Source organism: Manis pentadactyla, chromosome 10, assembly GCF_030020395.1.
Source record: "Manis pentadactyla isolate mManPen7 chromosome 10, mManPen7.hap1, whole genome shotgun sequence".
Classification (NCBI taxonomy): domain Eukaryota; kingdom Metazoa; phylum Chordata; class Mammalia; order Pholidota; family Manidae; genus Manis; species Manis pentadactyla.
Window position 1 is genome coordinate 100,710,302 of NC_080028.1, and position 12,266 is coordinate 100,722,567.

The window sequence follows — 12,266 nt, forward strand, 5'->3', positions numbered from 1 at the left end:
CCTAGGTACTGGGAGGCAGGGGCATGCAGGCTTTGTTTTATTTGCACCTCATGGAGGATCAACCTTCTCCTGGTTCAGCCCAGGGGCCCCACCGAGGGGCTTGAGCTTCAGGCCAAATGCTCAGCACTGCCCCCAGGCCTGGAGCCCCTTCTCCAGGCCTCTGGCCTGCTGAGAACCCATCTGCTCCCTTCTCCTCTGGCTGCCCCTGGGGTCTCTAAGCCCCGCCCTCATCTGGACATGCTTGCAGCCCAGAGAACCAACTGCCCATTGCAGTGGGGGAAACTGAGGCCAGAGTGTCCCCAGGATGTCCAGACAGGCTGCAAGGATGGCTTTGCTGCCTCACCTACCTAAAGCTTCAGTTTGAGCTTTGAGCCGTCCCAATTCTGGCAGAGGCTGCTCTATCCCTGGAGGAAATGGGTCCCAGCCGAGGTCTCCCCAGAAATGAACAGGAGAGGAGCCTGAGCTGGGGAGGGCAGGGTGTCCCATGGAGACTAACTTGGGAAGCTCAGAGGCCTCACCCACCAGAGGGACCCACATGAGTCTTCCTGGGGCTGGGCACAGCTCCACAGCCCCACATAGGGCTTAGGGTCCCATCTTAACAAGGGACCCAGAGGGCCAGGCCCGCAGAGACCCCAGCAGACAGGAAAGGGGGAGCCCAGGGCTGGAGTCAGGCCACACTACTACTGGGGCTGCAGCCTGCCCCGGCTGCCTGGCCCATCTACCTGGCCGCTGCCTGCCCAACCCCCAGCACTCCTGCCCCAACAGGACCATGGGTAGGAAGGCTTGCCTCTTCTTTTTTCTTCTTTACAGGTTTAATTGAATACTTTCCCTTCAGTCGTGATCTTTTGGGTTCACAATTAATTATAATGAGTAACTTGGATCCCGGGCTGCACCTGCCCAGACTCACTGGGCAGCCTGTAGGCCGTTTTCCATCTGAGGAATGGGAACCTGGACTCTACTCACCCTCCCTCCATGGCAGGCATGGAGGGGACCCACCCTGGGAACTGCGGGGTTCCTTCTGGCCCCTGACCCAGCTGGAGGTGAGGAGGAGCTCACCAGTCAGGGTCAGGAGAACCCTGAGCTCAGCAGGGAGGTTGGAACCCTGCAGTAGGCGCAGGCTGGGAGCCATCAGCAATCCGCGAGCTGTTCCTGGCGGCTGGTCTCGGTGCTCTGTCAGGGAGTCAGTGCATGTGTGTTGCCGGGGTGTTTGTGCGTGCACAGGCCAATGTACATATCTGCGTGTGTTCTGCGATCAAGCCGGGGCATGGTGCACGATCACTTGGTGGGCCACGCCCTACTGAGTGGAGAATCGCTGAGGAAGCAATCTGCTTCCGGCAGGAGGACTACGGCATCCACTGCTCAGGAATCCGAGCGGGGTGGGCCCCAGAGCCAGTTCTGACAGAAGGGACCTGAGGGTCGGAAAAGACCAGGGAATGGGGAGCCCGGTGCGCAGGAATATGCCTGGTGGCCCCGAGGTGCTGGACCTCCACGTGCGCTCACGGGAGGATCTACCTCCTTCCCGGATGCCCCCCGGCCTCTGGAGACAAGTGGCCTTACTCGCTCAAACCCACACTTAAGCTGGGACCCAGCGGGCTTCCCCCGCCAAACCTTTGTTCCCTGGACCCGGCTGCCCTTCCTGTCCCGGGTACTGGTTAGGTCCTCCTCCTTGCATGGGGGCGATCGCCTCCAGCATCGGACTGTGAACTTCAGCGCGGGCGGAAACCCACAGTCCCCCGAGTGCGCGGCCACGTGGTGAGCGCCCATTTTTGCAAATGAACGCAATTCAGAATCTGCGCCTGGCTAGGAGGATGCGGGGAGGGAACCGTGGGGTCATTCCAATCAGCTCATTCCTGCTGTGGGCGGGCCTGGGTACGCACACACTCCTCCCCGCAGGATCCACCACTGCCCAACCGGGGATCCCCGACCCCGAGCCCCTTCCAGCGCGTCCCCACCCCGCGATCTGGAAGCGCCTGGCTGCGGCGGATTTATCCGTTCTTTCCACACCATTTGACTTCTCTGGCTTCCAGCCTGGCTTAGCCGGGTGAGGGGGGCCGGCCGCCAGTACCCCGTGGGGCCCAGCATCCCTCTGTGGCCACCTGCCTGAGTCAATCGGAGACTCCCGCCCCCGGAGACCTCCAATGACAGCGCAGGCATCCCAGTTTCGTCATCGGTAGCCAATCAGCGCTTCCATTGACCACTCCAGGAATGGATGCTCGGCCCTGCTACCCACCACCTCTCTTCCAGGGCCTTCCTCGGCCACCTCCGATTTAGACCACCCAGGGGACACGTCGTTCCACCCGCAATGTGTGCTATGCTCTCTTAACCTCAGTCTCCTCTGTAGAATGGGAATGGCACTACCCCTAGAGATACTCCAGTGAAATGAGATGCTGCACGAAGGGTCAGGCCCAGCGCGGGCCACTCTGGAATCGCTGCAGGGCTGGCTGCGTGGCTCGGGACCCCACCCTGACCAGATTGCCTGCCCCTTGGAAAAGTGCCCCTTCCACTCCCAGAGTGGCCTGGAATCTTGCATTGATGTAGGCACCCACCGTGGCCCCCAAGCTTGGCCTGTGCAGCTGACCCCTTCCAGGGCCTGTGCCCACTTGTACCTGGGCCTGCCCCCTGATGCTGGGACTGCACATCTCAGCCCAGGGAGCCCTGAGACTGCAGGCTATGCTTGGGGGTGTGTGCATAAATGCACCCAAGTCTCCCTGTGTTACAGCAAGGGAAGCCCACAGCCCTGTACCTCCCAAGTTCTAGCCAAGGTGCCCCCGGTTGAGGGAGGAGAAAGTTCACCCCACCCACTCCATTAGCTTCATTTCCACCTGCTAAACATGAAGGCAAGGATATAGGCTCAGCCCAGGGGCACTCCTGTTCCAGGCTTCACAAATACTGGAGATTCAGTCCCCTCCCCACCATGAAGCTTCCACTGTGTGCCTGGACACGGGTGGCCTCAGGCAGACCTCTGGGGTGAAGCCCTTGCAGGGCTTTCTACTTCTGGGGGCATCCAGGCTGCTCAGAGCCTGGCCCACCCTCCCTGCGTGCTTTCACCCCAGACACACACAGGCCAGCCTCTGGCTGCACACTGAGTTATTTTATTTTGCTCTTTTTCCAGTCTGAAGCTACTATCGTGGACACTTAGAGTTATACAAATGACACTTACAAAAAAATAAAAGACCAAGACACCCAGAGTGAGATGCATGGTGGAGATGAACCAGTGGTGGGGGGAGCTGGTGAGGGCAGGGCCAAGGAGCCAGGGGGCTCCCCACTGAAGGCTCCAGGACAAGGGTATGCCTGGCTTCATCCCACCCTGAGCCGAGGAGTCCAGTCAAACGAGGAGCACCAATCACACAGGGGGCTCTGGCTGTGGGGGTGAGAGGCCCACCCAGGTGGGGACACAGCCTGAGCTAGGATAGTGGGTGGGAGAGGCCAGCTAGAGCCCCTGAGGTGGTGGGTGGGATCAGGTTCTAGATTTGAGGAGGAACCCACCTGCTCTGCCACTAGTGGGCAGAGAGGGCACCAGAGATGCCATCTTGAAACCCCCCTGCCCCCTACCCAAGACCCCTTGAAGAACACTCATGGCTATAACCAAGCTTGTCTGGGGAACCTCCAGCAATGATATTTCATTTTTAAAAAAAATACTGATTTGGTTGTTTTCTGCTTCCAGTCAGGCCAGGGTTAAGAAAAGAAAGGAGCAGGCCCTGGCCTACAGCGGGGTGTGCCACGGACAGGCAGGCAGAGGCCAAGCCGTGACTAGCACACTAGTTCAAGCCCCACCCTGTACACAGGGATAGGGCACCGGGGGAGGGGAGACCAGAGGCCACCAGCAGGCTTGGGGCAAATGCCCGGCTCCTGGGAAGTGGTGGGGAGAGGTTTTTGGGAGGGGGCAGAAGATTCCAGTTATGCACTCCACCACACCTAGGGGCCGGGAAGGCCTCCCAGGCCCCCACTTCTCCTTGGCCACTTCGGGGAAATAAGGCTCAGAGTCATCTGAGGTCAGAATAAAGAGGTGCTAGCCTCGCACATGGCAGAGAAGACAAGGCAGAGGGACCTGAAATCCCTCCAGGACCAGGCACGGGGCAACAGGTGGGGGCACCATTTTCTCTGGGTTTCCAGTTTGAAAGGCAAGGGGCTCACCACCTGCCTTGGAGCCCACCTGGAGAAGAGTTAGCAGGAGGGATGTAGGAAGGGCAGGGATGGGGCTGCAAGCCTAGTACTCCCACAGCGTGGCAGGCTCGATGGTCTCCACACAGGCCTTCAGGACCCCCGCGTGGTCTCCCTTCAGGTAGCGCCCGCCCACCTTGATGGCCACCTTGTTGTAGTCAGAGAACTCGAAGAAGAAGTCCACAGGGGTGTCACTGCTGCTGGTGACTGAGGAGTCGTTGCCCACTGTCCAGTACTTGCCCGTGGAGTCTGCAGCAGGTGAACCCTGTCAGGTCCCGCCCAGGGCCCCGCCCCCACCCTGCAACCACAGGGGGCTTCCAGAATGGGCATGCGGCCCCTTGTGCCCACCCAGCATCCTGCCCATGGACATGGTCCCCCACCCAGCCACCAGGGATTCAGCAATGTGACCCCTGCCCACCCTCTAAGGGATGACAGTGACAGGATGCTCAGGCCAGGCTGAAGCCCAGAGCCAAGGCCAAGCAGGACAGGGGTTCGATCCCTGCGCCCTGACACCGACCGCGGAGGGCACAGAGGGCCCCACCCAGCAACCGCCCTTTGGAGAACCTGCCTTTGATGTTGTAGGCGCCGTCGTTGAACTCCAGCTGGAAGACATCATAGCTGGAGCGGTTGGCGTCCAGGGTGCCTGTGACCTTGCGGCAGCCGATGAAGCCATGCTCCCCACGGAACACAATGATGGGGCGGTTGATCAGCTTCATGAGGAACAGCTCCGAGTCTCCTGTCCCAGGAAGGGGAGGGGTACGAGGCTTGTGGGGGAAGGTCTGGGATGACAGGGCGTGGCTTGGAGGGGAGAGTAGGAGCGTGGGGGTCACAGAGTGCAATGGCCCAGGCCTGGGGGTGCCCAGCATGGCACAGGCCTCAGGTGGGGCAGGGTAGAAACTACAGCAAGGGAACGGGGATTGGTGTGTGCCCACAGGCAGCTACCTGCAGTCTCCACTGAGGCAGCCAGCTGCCCATTCTTCTTGGCTGTCACAAACTTGCCATTGGACGCACGCAGTGTGATCCTCCGATCACGCCACTCGATGTCAAAGTAGCAGCTGGTGTTCCTGGGGGTGGCAGGCCAGGGTCAGGTGGGGCCAGCCTGAGTCCCCACCCCATGGGAGAGGAGGTCGGGGGCACTCACTTGGTGGAGGCGGTGGACTGCACGCCCCCAGTGGCTGTCATTGTCCAGTACTTGCCCGTGTGGGTGCGGAAGGCGCACTTTCTGGTGTCACGGTCAACCTCCAGCTGGAACGTCTCCTGGTCCGTCTCTTCATCCTGATTAGCTGACAGGTCCATGCCTGCACGGAGAGCTGCAGCTGGTACCAGACCACATGTTCCCCAGTTCTGCTGACCCACAGCCCTCCCCTCACACACCACACACACAGGGTGCGGTGGGGCGGCCTCCACATCAGAAGACAGAACCTGGGACCCCAAGCCAGGCAAGGGCCATGCTGGCTGTGTCCGTTTTTGTATCCTTTTCTCTGATTAGAGATGACGTCTTCCAACAAGCCAACTTCAAGAAGATGTTCTAGAACCAACTGGGAGAATCTTAATGTGGCCCAGGGTTAAGCAGTAAGAATTAGTTACTGTTAATCATGTGATTATGTAAGATGGCCCTATTTTCTAGAGAGACAAATATTTCGAACAAATTCAGAAAACTCATAAAAGCCTAACAAGTTACACGCATGCCCATGCCCACCATGCATGGGAGTGAGCCCACCCTCCCAGCCTCTCCTCCCACACACAGGCTGCATTTACGTGGGGGCACACGTGCTGTAGATCTCGGTGTGCAAACAACCTGTACAGCATCTTTACACGTTCCCACGTCCCTAAATCATCCGATGTGGCCAGAGGGAGCTGCCCGGGCTTTACTCCCACACAAGGCACACCAGCTGCTGGTTTTGCAGCCGCATCAGTTTGCAAAGTCGAGTTCCTCCTCCTCCTCCACCTCCTCCAGCTGAAACCTGGAAGGAGGATCTTTGGTTCCCACACAACAAATTCACATTCCCCACATGCCCTGGGTTCTAAGAACCCCAATAACAAGGGTGTCTGTTGCGCTCTACACTGGCCGCCTGGGCTCAGGGCTTGGGAGCATGCCACCATTTGGGCCTTAATGCCTTTATGAAGCTGGGACCACAGCAGTGGGTGGCAGGTGTACCCTCCAGGCGAGGGGAGGAGGCTGGTGGATGACAGAGCCCAGGTCAGGGCTGGCCTTCCTACCACCTGGCTGAGGGCCTGAAGGGTGTCAGTCGGTCTCACCCAGCTACATCCCTGCCTCAGCGCCATGGGTGGGCACCTTCACTTCCACTGCACAAATGAGACTGAGGCCAAGAGGTGGTGTGTCCTTGCCCAAGGTCGTCCAGAGAGAGAGGTGTCCTGGGGGCTCCCAGGAGGGAAGCTGGGCAAATTCAGGCCCCTGCCACACCCTTTACCCCAACCCTCCCGCCTCTCTGGATTTGTGGACCCAGGGCCCTGAGCCAGCCCTCTGGGAACCCTCTGGCTCAACCCTCCAGGCACACTGGGCCCCAGAGCCCAGACATCAAGGACCCGAGAGATTGCTGGGGACCCAGGTGGGGACCCTAGTCCACCACCACACCCCAGTGAAGCATCAGGAGAGGCCAGGGGCCGGCAGGGGCTGGGCCTGCTGGGTGCCAGAGCCACCAGGATGAGGAACACCAGAAGGCTACACCGGGAGCACAGCACAGGGCTGGGGTCCTTCCTTGCTCAGACCTTGCCCAGCACACCAGGACCTGCCGCACCTGGCAGGCTGGCTGACGAGAAGGAAGGGAACAGACACGAGGACAAAACCCTCAGGGTATGCCCCAAAGGCAGCAAAGGCGGGGGTGCTCCCCAGAAAAACTGAGTCCTCCCAGCAACGCCACGGCATCACTAGGAACATCCTCTTGCCAGAGGAACAGAGAAGGTTCTGCACTCGTCATCACCTGCCCAGGGGCACACAACTGCCAACATCTGCTCAGCTACTCAGGCCCTGTCAACCTGGCTATGCTCAGCCCTGAACGGGTTTGGTAGTGAAAAAGCCTAGGCCAGCCAGTGAGGCACCCTCAGGTGAGTGCCTGCCCCTCACTCAGCCTCAGTTTCCCTCTCTGCCTGTCAAAAGGGCCCAGTCTCTCCATTCTCGGTGCCTGGTGTCAAGCGGACACCAGGTCTTCTGACCCCGGCAGGCAGGGATTGTGGTCGAAGAGGGGTCGTTGTGCCTCACCAGTCCAGGGTGTGAGGCCCTGCCCAGGCAGGAAAGGCCCCACTTGGCCTTGGAGTCTCTAATTAGAGCTGGGTTACTATAGGAACAGGATTTTCTTTGGGATTTTTCTTTTCATCAGTATCACAGAAAACCTGAGTCACAGGCCTGCAGGAGCTCTGGGAAGGCAAGAGATGTGGGGGCTCAACAGAGCCCAGGGGCACGCTTCCCACCTCCCTCCAGGGAGCCCTAGTGAGACCCCAGGGGCCCCCGCCTGTGCCCCTGCATCATGGCTTTCCCATCTCCAGCCTCTGAACTGTTCTTTGTGGTAGCTTGGAGGCGGGGCTCTTCTACCCTGCCGAACACCATGGGCACCCCCCTTCAGTCTTAAGGGTTCCTGGGCTGTTCATTCCTTACCTCCCCCATTCAGTTTTGGGCAAGGTGGCCTGGAAGGATCTGTGGCCTCCTCTTCCCTCCTCCTTCCAATCAGCTCTTGCCACTACCGTACGTTCCACTTTAAACACCATCCCCCCCAGCCTGGCACACGAGCTAGGGCCTGGATTGCCCCAAATACCCTGCCTCCATCAGGAAAACTCTTAACACATCTGACGAAGCTCAGCTTCACCAGCCCTTCCTCAACCACCCAACCTCACCTTTGAATGACATGAAATGGGCACTCCCTGACTGTGGAGCCCCAATCACAGATGGCCAGAGGTAGGGAAGCTATGAGACTGGTGGGGAAATGTGAGGTTCCTAAGGAACACAGCGGAGACCCCACCCACGAGGAAGAGGTGCTCACCTAGCCGCCCTGCCCAAGCCTGGGATGGACAAGTGCCATCTGTCTCACCTCATCAGCACCCAGGCACCAGGACCCACTGATGCCTTCCAGCCTGGGGCACAGGGAGCCTCTCACACAGCGTGGGTGGGGCAGGACTCCCACCTGTTCAGCACACACCGACTCCCTACTCTTGGACTCATCCAGACATGGCCTCCTCCTAGAAATAAAACCTGACGCAAAATAATTTGCCCACAGCAGCCCTGAACAGCCCTTTACAGATGGGGAAACTGAGGCTGGAAAGAAGGCCACTGCTTCAGCAGGGAGCACCCTGCCCCCCCAGGCCTGGCCTGTGCAGGCCTGTGGGCATGATTCACATTCCCAATCCCCCAGCTGGCTAAGCCCAGGATCCTCCTCCTTCCGGACTGGAGTTTCCCAGACTGTGTATTAACACAGACACCGCCCCCCTGCCACGCAAGCCTGTCCAAGATGGCCTCTACAGACACACCCCCACCCCATGCCAGCTCCAGGCCCTCTGGTCATCCTCCATCCCACCAGGAAGCCCCAGGAGACACAACAAGATGAGGACCCCAAGATCTGAGGCCCCCAAAGCTCCCTCCCCCAAGTCCAGATACCTTTAAGTTCACAGATGAGACAACACCTCTCCTGGCTCCATTTCCGGCTCCTCCTGCCCCATCAGCCTGAATCACACCATGACACCCACAGAAAGCTTCACTGGAGAGGAGGGGGCATCTGCCCAGGCTCGTTCTGTTCTTCCTGGCCCCAAGGGCTAGGGCCAGGGCCGCCTGATCCTGCCACGTCTTCCTCAGAGGAGGCCCTGGGCACACCCCAGCAGGCAGGCAGCACGCCACCATTCACAAGCACCCACCACAGGTCCAGTGGCCCTGCTGGCTCCTTTAGTCCCACCAACCGACTTCACAAACTCTGTTCCAACTATGCTGGGCTTTCTGATCCTTCCTGCCCCAGGGTCTTTGCACAAGCTCTGCCCTCTGCCTGCAGCACCGTTTCACACACCTTATACATGCTACCTTGTATCCATTCCATCCTTCAGTTCAGCTTGTGTCCTCCTAGGAAAGCCCTCCCTTCTAATCTGGGGTCCTGATGTACTTCCCGGACCCCCCAGGCCTTTGCTTTGATATTGATCACGTCCCAATGAGAACATGAGCCCCAACGAGGAACGGCCCACACAGATACACTCATTTATTCACCACTCAGGCCTCAGCATGTCTCACTTGGTAAGGAGTGTGTACTGAACAGGTGAGAGTCCCGCCCCACCCATGCTATGTGAGAGGCTCCCTGTGCCCCAGAGGCTGGAAGGGGCATCTGGGGTTCCAGAAAAGAACCCATTCTGGAGTCAAACATACGTAGTTCTGCATGCTGCTTACTTGCTGTGTAACCTTGGACAAATGGCTTCACCTCTCTGGGCCCAAACAGGCTCATCTGTAGAATGGAAGTGATACTGCTCAAGTCAATCAGGAAACTCGGGCACCAAAAAGCCTGAGTTACTCCACCCAGGCCTCCAGCTCCACTGCCATGGGGCTGCCATCCGCCCTCCACAGTCCCAGCTGCCAGGCAGGCTGTCAGCGGGAAGTAGGTGAGGAAGGCTACCGCCAGGGAGGAGGCCACTGGCTCGGTTCCCATCAGCTACCTCCAGAGGCTGCGGTCCAACTTTCCACTAAAGGAAGCAAGACCCCTCAAAGGTCCCTCTAAGTGGGGCCTCTGGCTGCAAGGATCAACTGCCTTCTTTGCAAAGGAGGGGCAAGGTCAGAAAAAGGAGAGCCTAGCGGGAGAATCTAAGGGACAGAGGGGGCTCCTGCTGGCATGCAGACCTGTAGGAAATGGCCAGGCCAGCGGAAGGCCCGGAGACAGGACACAACTGTCCTGTTGCGGCCAAGTGTTCCAGGCGGGATCCTAGGGGCTGGGGTCTCCCGGCTCGCGCTGAGCCGCAAGCCCGCAGAGCGGAGCGCACCCGGTCGAGCCGTGCGACTGGCCCGCGGGCGGGCGCAGGGCGGGGAGCCTGGCAGGGCGCCATCCGCGCCACGCCGTCCTGGGGCCGGGGCGCGAGAAGATAAGCAGCCTCCTAGAGAGGCTTTGGACCGGCGCGCCGGGCCCAGGGGCGCCACAGAGGTCCTGCGCAGGCGGGTGGGGGGCGCCGCAGAGGGCTGATCCCCTCCCCCGCCCGCAGCATCTGGTTTTCCCATCTGCAGAAAGCGAGCAGGACAAAGGGGGCGAAGGAGGGCCCTGTCGAAGACGAGCCCGCCCCGCTGCTCACAAAGGCCGCGGCCTCGAGCTCTGGGCAAACGCTGGAGGAGGGGCCGGAGGGCAGGGCAGACACTCCGGGCACACCTCCCCAGCAGCAGCCGTCCCTGCCCGGAGGCAAGAAGCGGGGGAGAAAGGCCCCGAGCGCAGGAGGGTCTAGAGCGCCCCGCGGAGATCAAAGGCTCCGCATCCTGCCGGCGAAAGGCTGGGCCTGGGGGTGGAGGCGCGCCCAGAGCGGGTTGCGACCCTCGCCTCAGCGCTTTAAAGACTCGCTGGGCAAGGAGAGTCCCCCGCAAAGGGCTGGGCCCACCGACCCGAGGAATCGGCGCACATGGGAAGAACCCAGATTGGGCGGGGCGGTTCGAGGGGGGCGCATAAATCAGCGCCCACGCGGGGCCTAAGGAGCCCTAACCCCAACGCCGATGGGGGTTTGCGCAGCGCCCAAGGACAGGCAAAGCCCCATCCCCCGCCCCCTCCTCCGGGTGCGAGCGCACGTCCCGCGGTGGGCGGGGTGGCCTGCGCGCCTAGCGGGGGCGCACCGGGCGTAGCTCGGATTGCAGCGACGCCGCGGGCGAGAAAGGGCGGGAGGCTGGAGGGCCGGGGGTGGGGTGCTCTTTGTGCGGGGACCCGGAGAAGCAGGAGGCGGTGTCCGCACTCACCCTGGCGCGTGGACACGTTCCTCTCGTTGGCCGCCTGCAGCACGACCTGGGCGCAGCTCTGCTCCAGAGCAAAGAGCTCGTCCTTGCCCACCTTGGTAGCCTTTCCCGCCTTGAGCGTGCCGCTGGGCCCCGACGGCGCCAGGTAGCGGCCTTCACAGTCGCGGAAGGCCACCTTGCCGGAGCGGAATTCGAGCGTGTAACCGGTGGCGGGCTCGGGAAGGGCCACCAGGCGCCCGTCGTGGCGCAGGAAGCGGTGGTCGGCCGTCTGCACGCTGTAGCGCTGGTCCTGGAAGGCCAGCGTGATGAGCGAGTCGACGCCCCACGGCACGTCGCGGTCCACGGCGATCTCATCGGCCGGTCGCGCGCTCAAGTGCGCGTAGCGCTTGCGGGTCAGGCTGTATATGTTGACCTGCGGGTGCATGGCGATGTGCACGCTCCACTTCTCGGCCGGCGACACAGTCTGCGCGAAGCACGACAGACGGTCCTCGGTGCCGCCGAAGTAGCGCCGGTGGGCCTCGGACTGCAGCGACCAGCGGCCGTCGTCGTGCGCCACGATGAGGAAGCGGCAGTCGGCGCCGGGCACCTCGCGCTCGCAGGTCACGTTGCCGTCCTTGTCGGCCGCCAGGTAGCGGCCCAGGTGGCTGCGCAGGCACACAGCCGCGCTGCCCGCCTCGTCGGGCGGCTGCTCCAGCGTCCAGATCTGCTTCTTCTTCAGGCTGCTAGCCGAGGCGTTCACCTTGAACCCGAAAGCCTCGGCCGTCAGGTACTTGTTGCCGCAATTGATGAGGCCGAACTGGATCTGCACCGCCTCGGCCGTGCCGTTGGAGGTCATGGTGGCGGCGGGCGAGGCCGGCGCGGCCCGGGAGATCGGTGGGTGTCCCCGAGGCGGCGCCTTGCTCCTTTGTTCGGCGGCCACAGCTCGACGCGCGCCCTCCGCAGCGTTCCACAAAGCCGGCCCGCGGCGCCCGCCCCTTTATAGGCGGGGTGACGTCAGCGCTCGAGGCCCCGCCTCGCCCCGCCCGGGTCCCGGAGGAAGGGGCGCGGGCCCGGGGAGCGCGCGGCGCCGAGGGGCGCAGTGAAGGGGGACGCGGTGAGGGACGGCCGGCTCACCGCAACTCTCCTCCTGCACTGCCAGCGCCTGCAGCCCGAGAGTTCACCTCGATTGCCGGGCCCCTCGGAGACCCCCGGCCCCAAG

The 12,266-nt window shown here is 61.4% G+C and overlaps 1 protein-coding gene across 1 annotated transcript; it reads right to left on the reverse strand.

Annotated features, from left to right (window-relative positions):
- Positions 1–3,076: 3,076 nt before the first annotated feature.
- FSCN1 (fascin actin-bundling protein 1) lies at positions 3,077–12,050 on the reverse strand. Its single transcript, XM_036932956.2, has 5 exons — positions 11,072–12,050; positions 5,303–5,459; positions 5,104–5,225; positions 4,730–4,897; positions 3,077–4,410 (listed from the first exon to the last, which is right to left on the reverse strand). The coding sequence occupies exons 1-5, from the start codon at positions 11,901–11,903 to the stop codon at positions 4,208–4,210; spliced, it is 1,482 nt and encodes a 493-aa protein (XP_036788851.1). The 5' UTR covers positions 11,904–12,050; the 3' UTR covers positions 3,077–4,207.
- Between the last annotated feature and the right edge of the window lie 216 nt (positions 12,051–12,266).

Excerpts from the sequence above, each read along its gene's own strand:
- FSCN1 (XM_036932956.2), bottom strand. The coding sequence starts at position 11,903 with ATGACCTCCAACGGCACGGCCGAGGCGGTGCAGATCCAGTTCGGCCTC. Across the intron at positions 5,460-11,071 it reads GAACGTGTCCACGCGCCAGG|GCATGGACCTGTCAGCTAAT; the intron begins GTGAGTGCGGAC and ends CTCTCCGTGCAG. Across the intron at positions 5,226-5,302 it reads CAGTCCACCGCCTCCACCAA|GAACACCAGCTGCTACTTTG; the intron begins GTGAGTGCCCCC and ends TGCCACCCCCAG.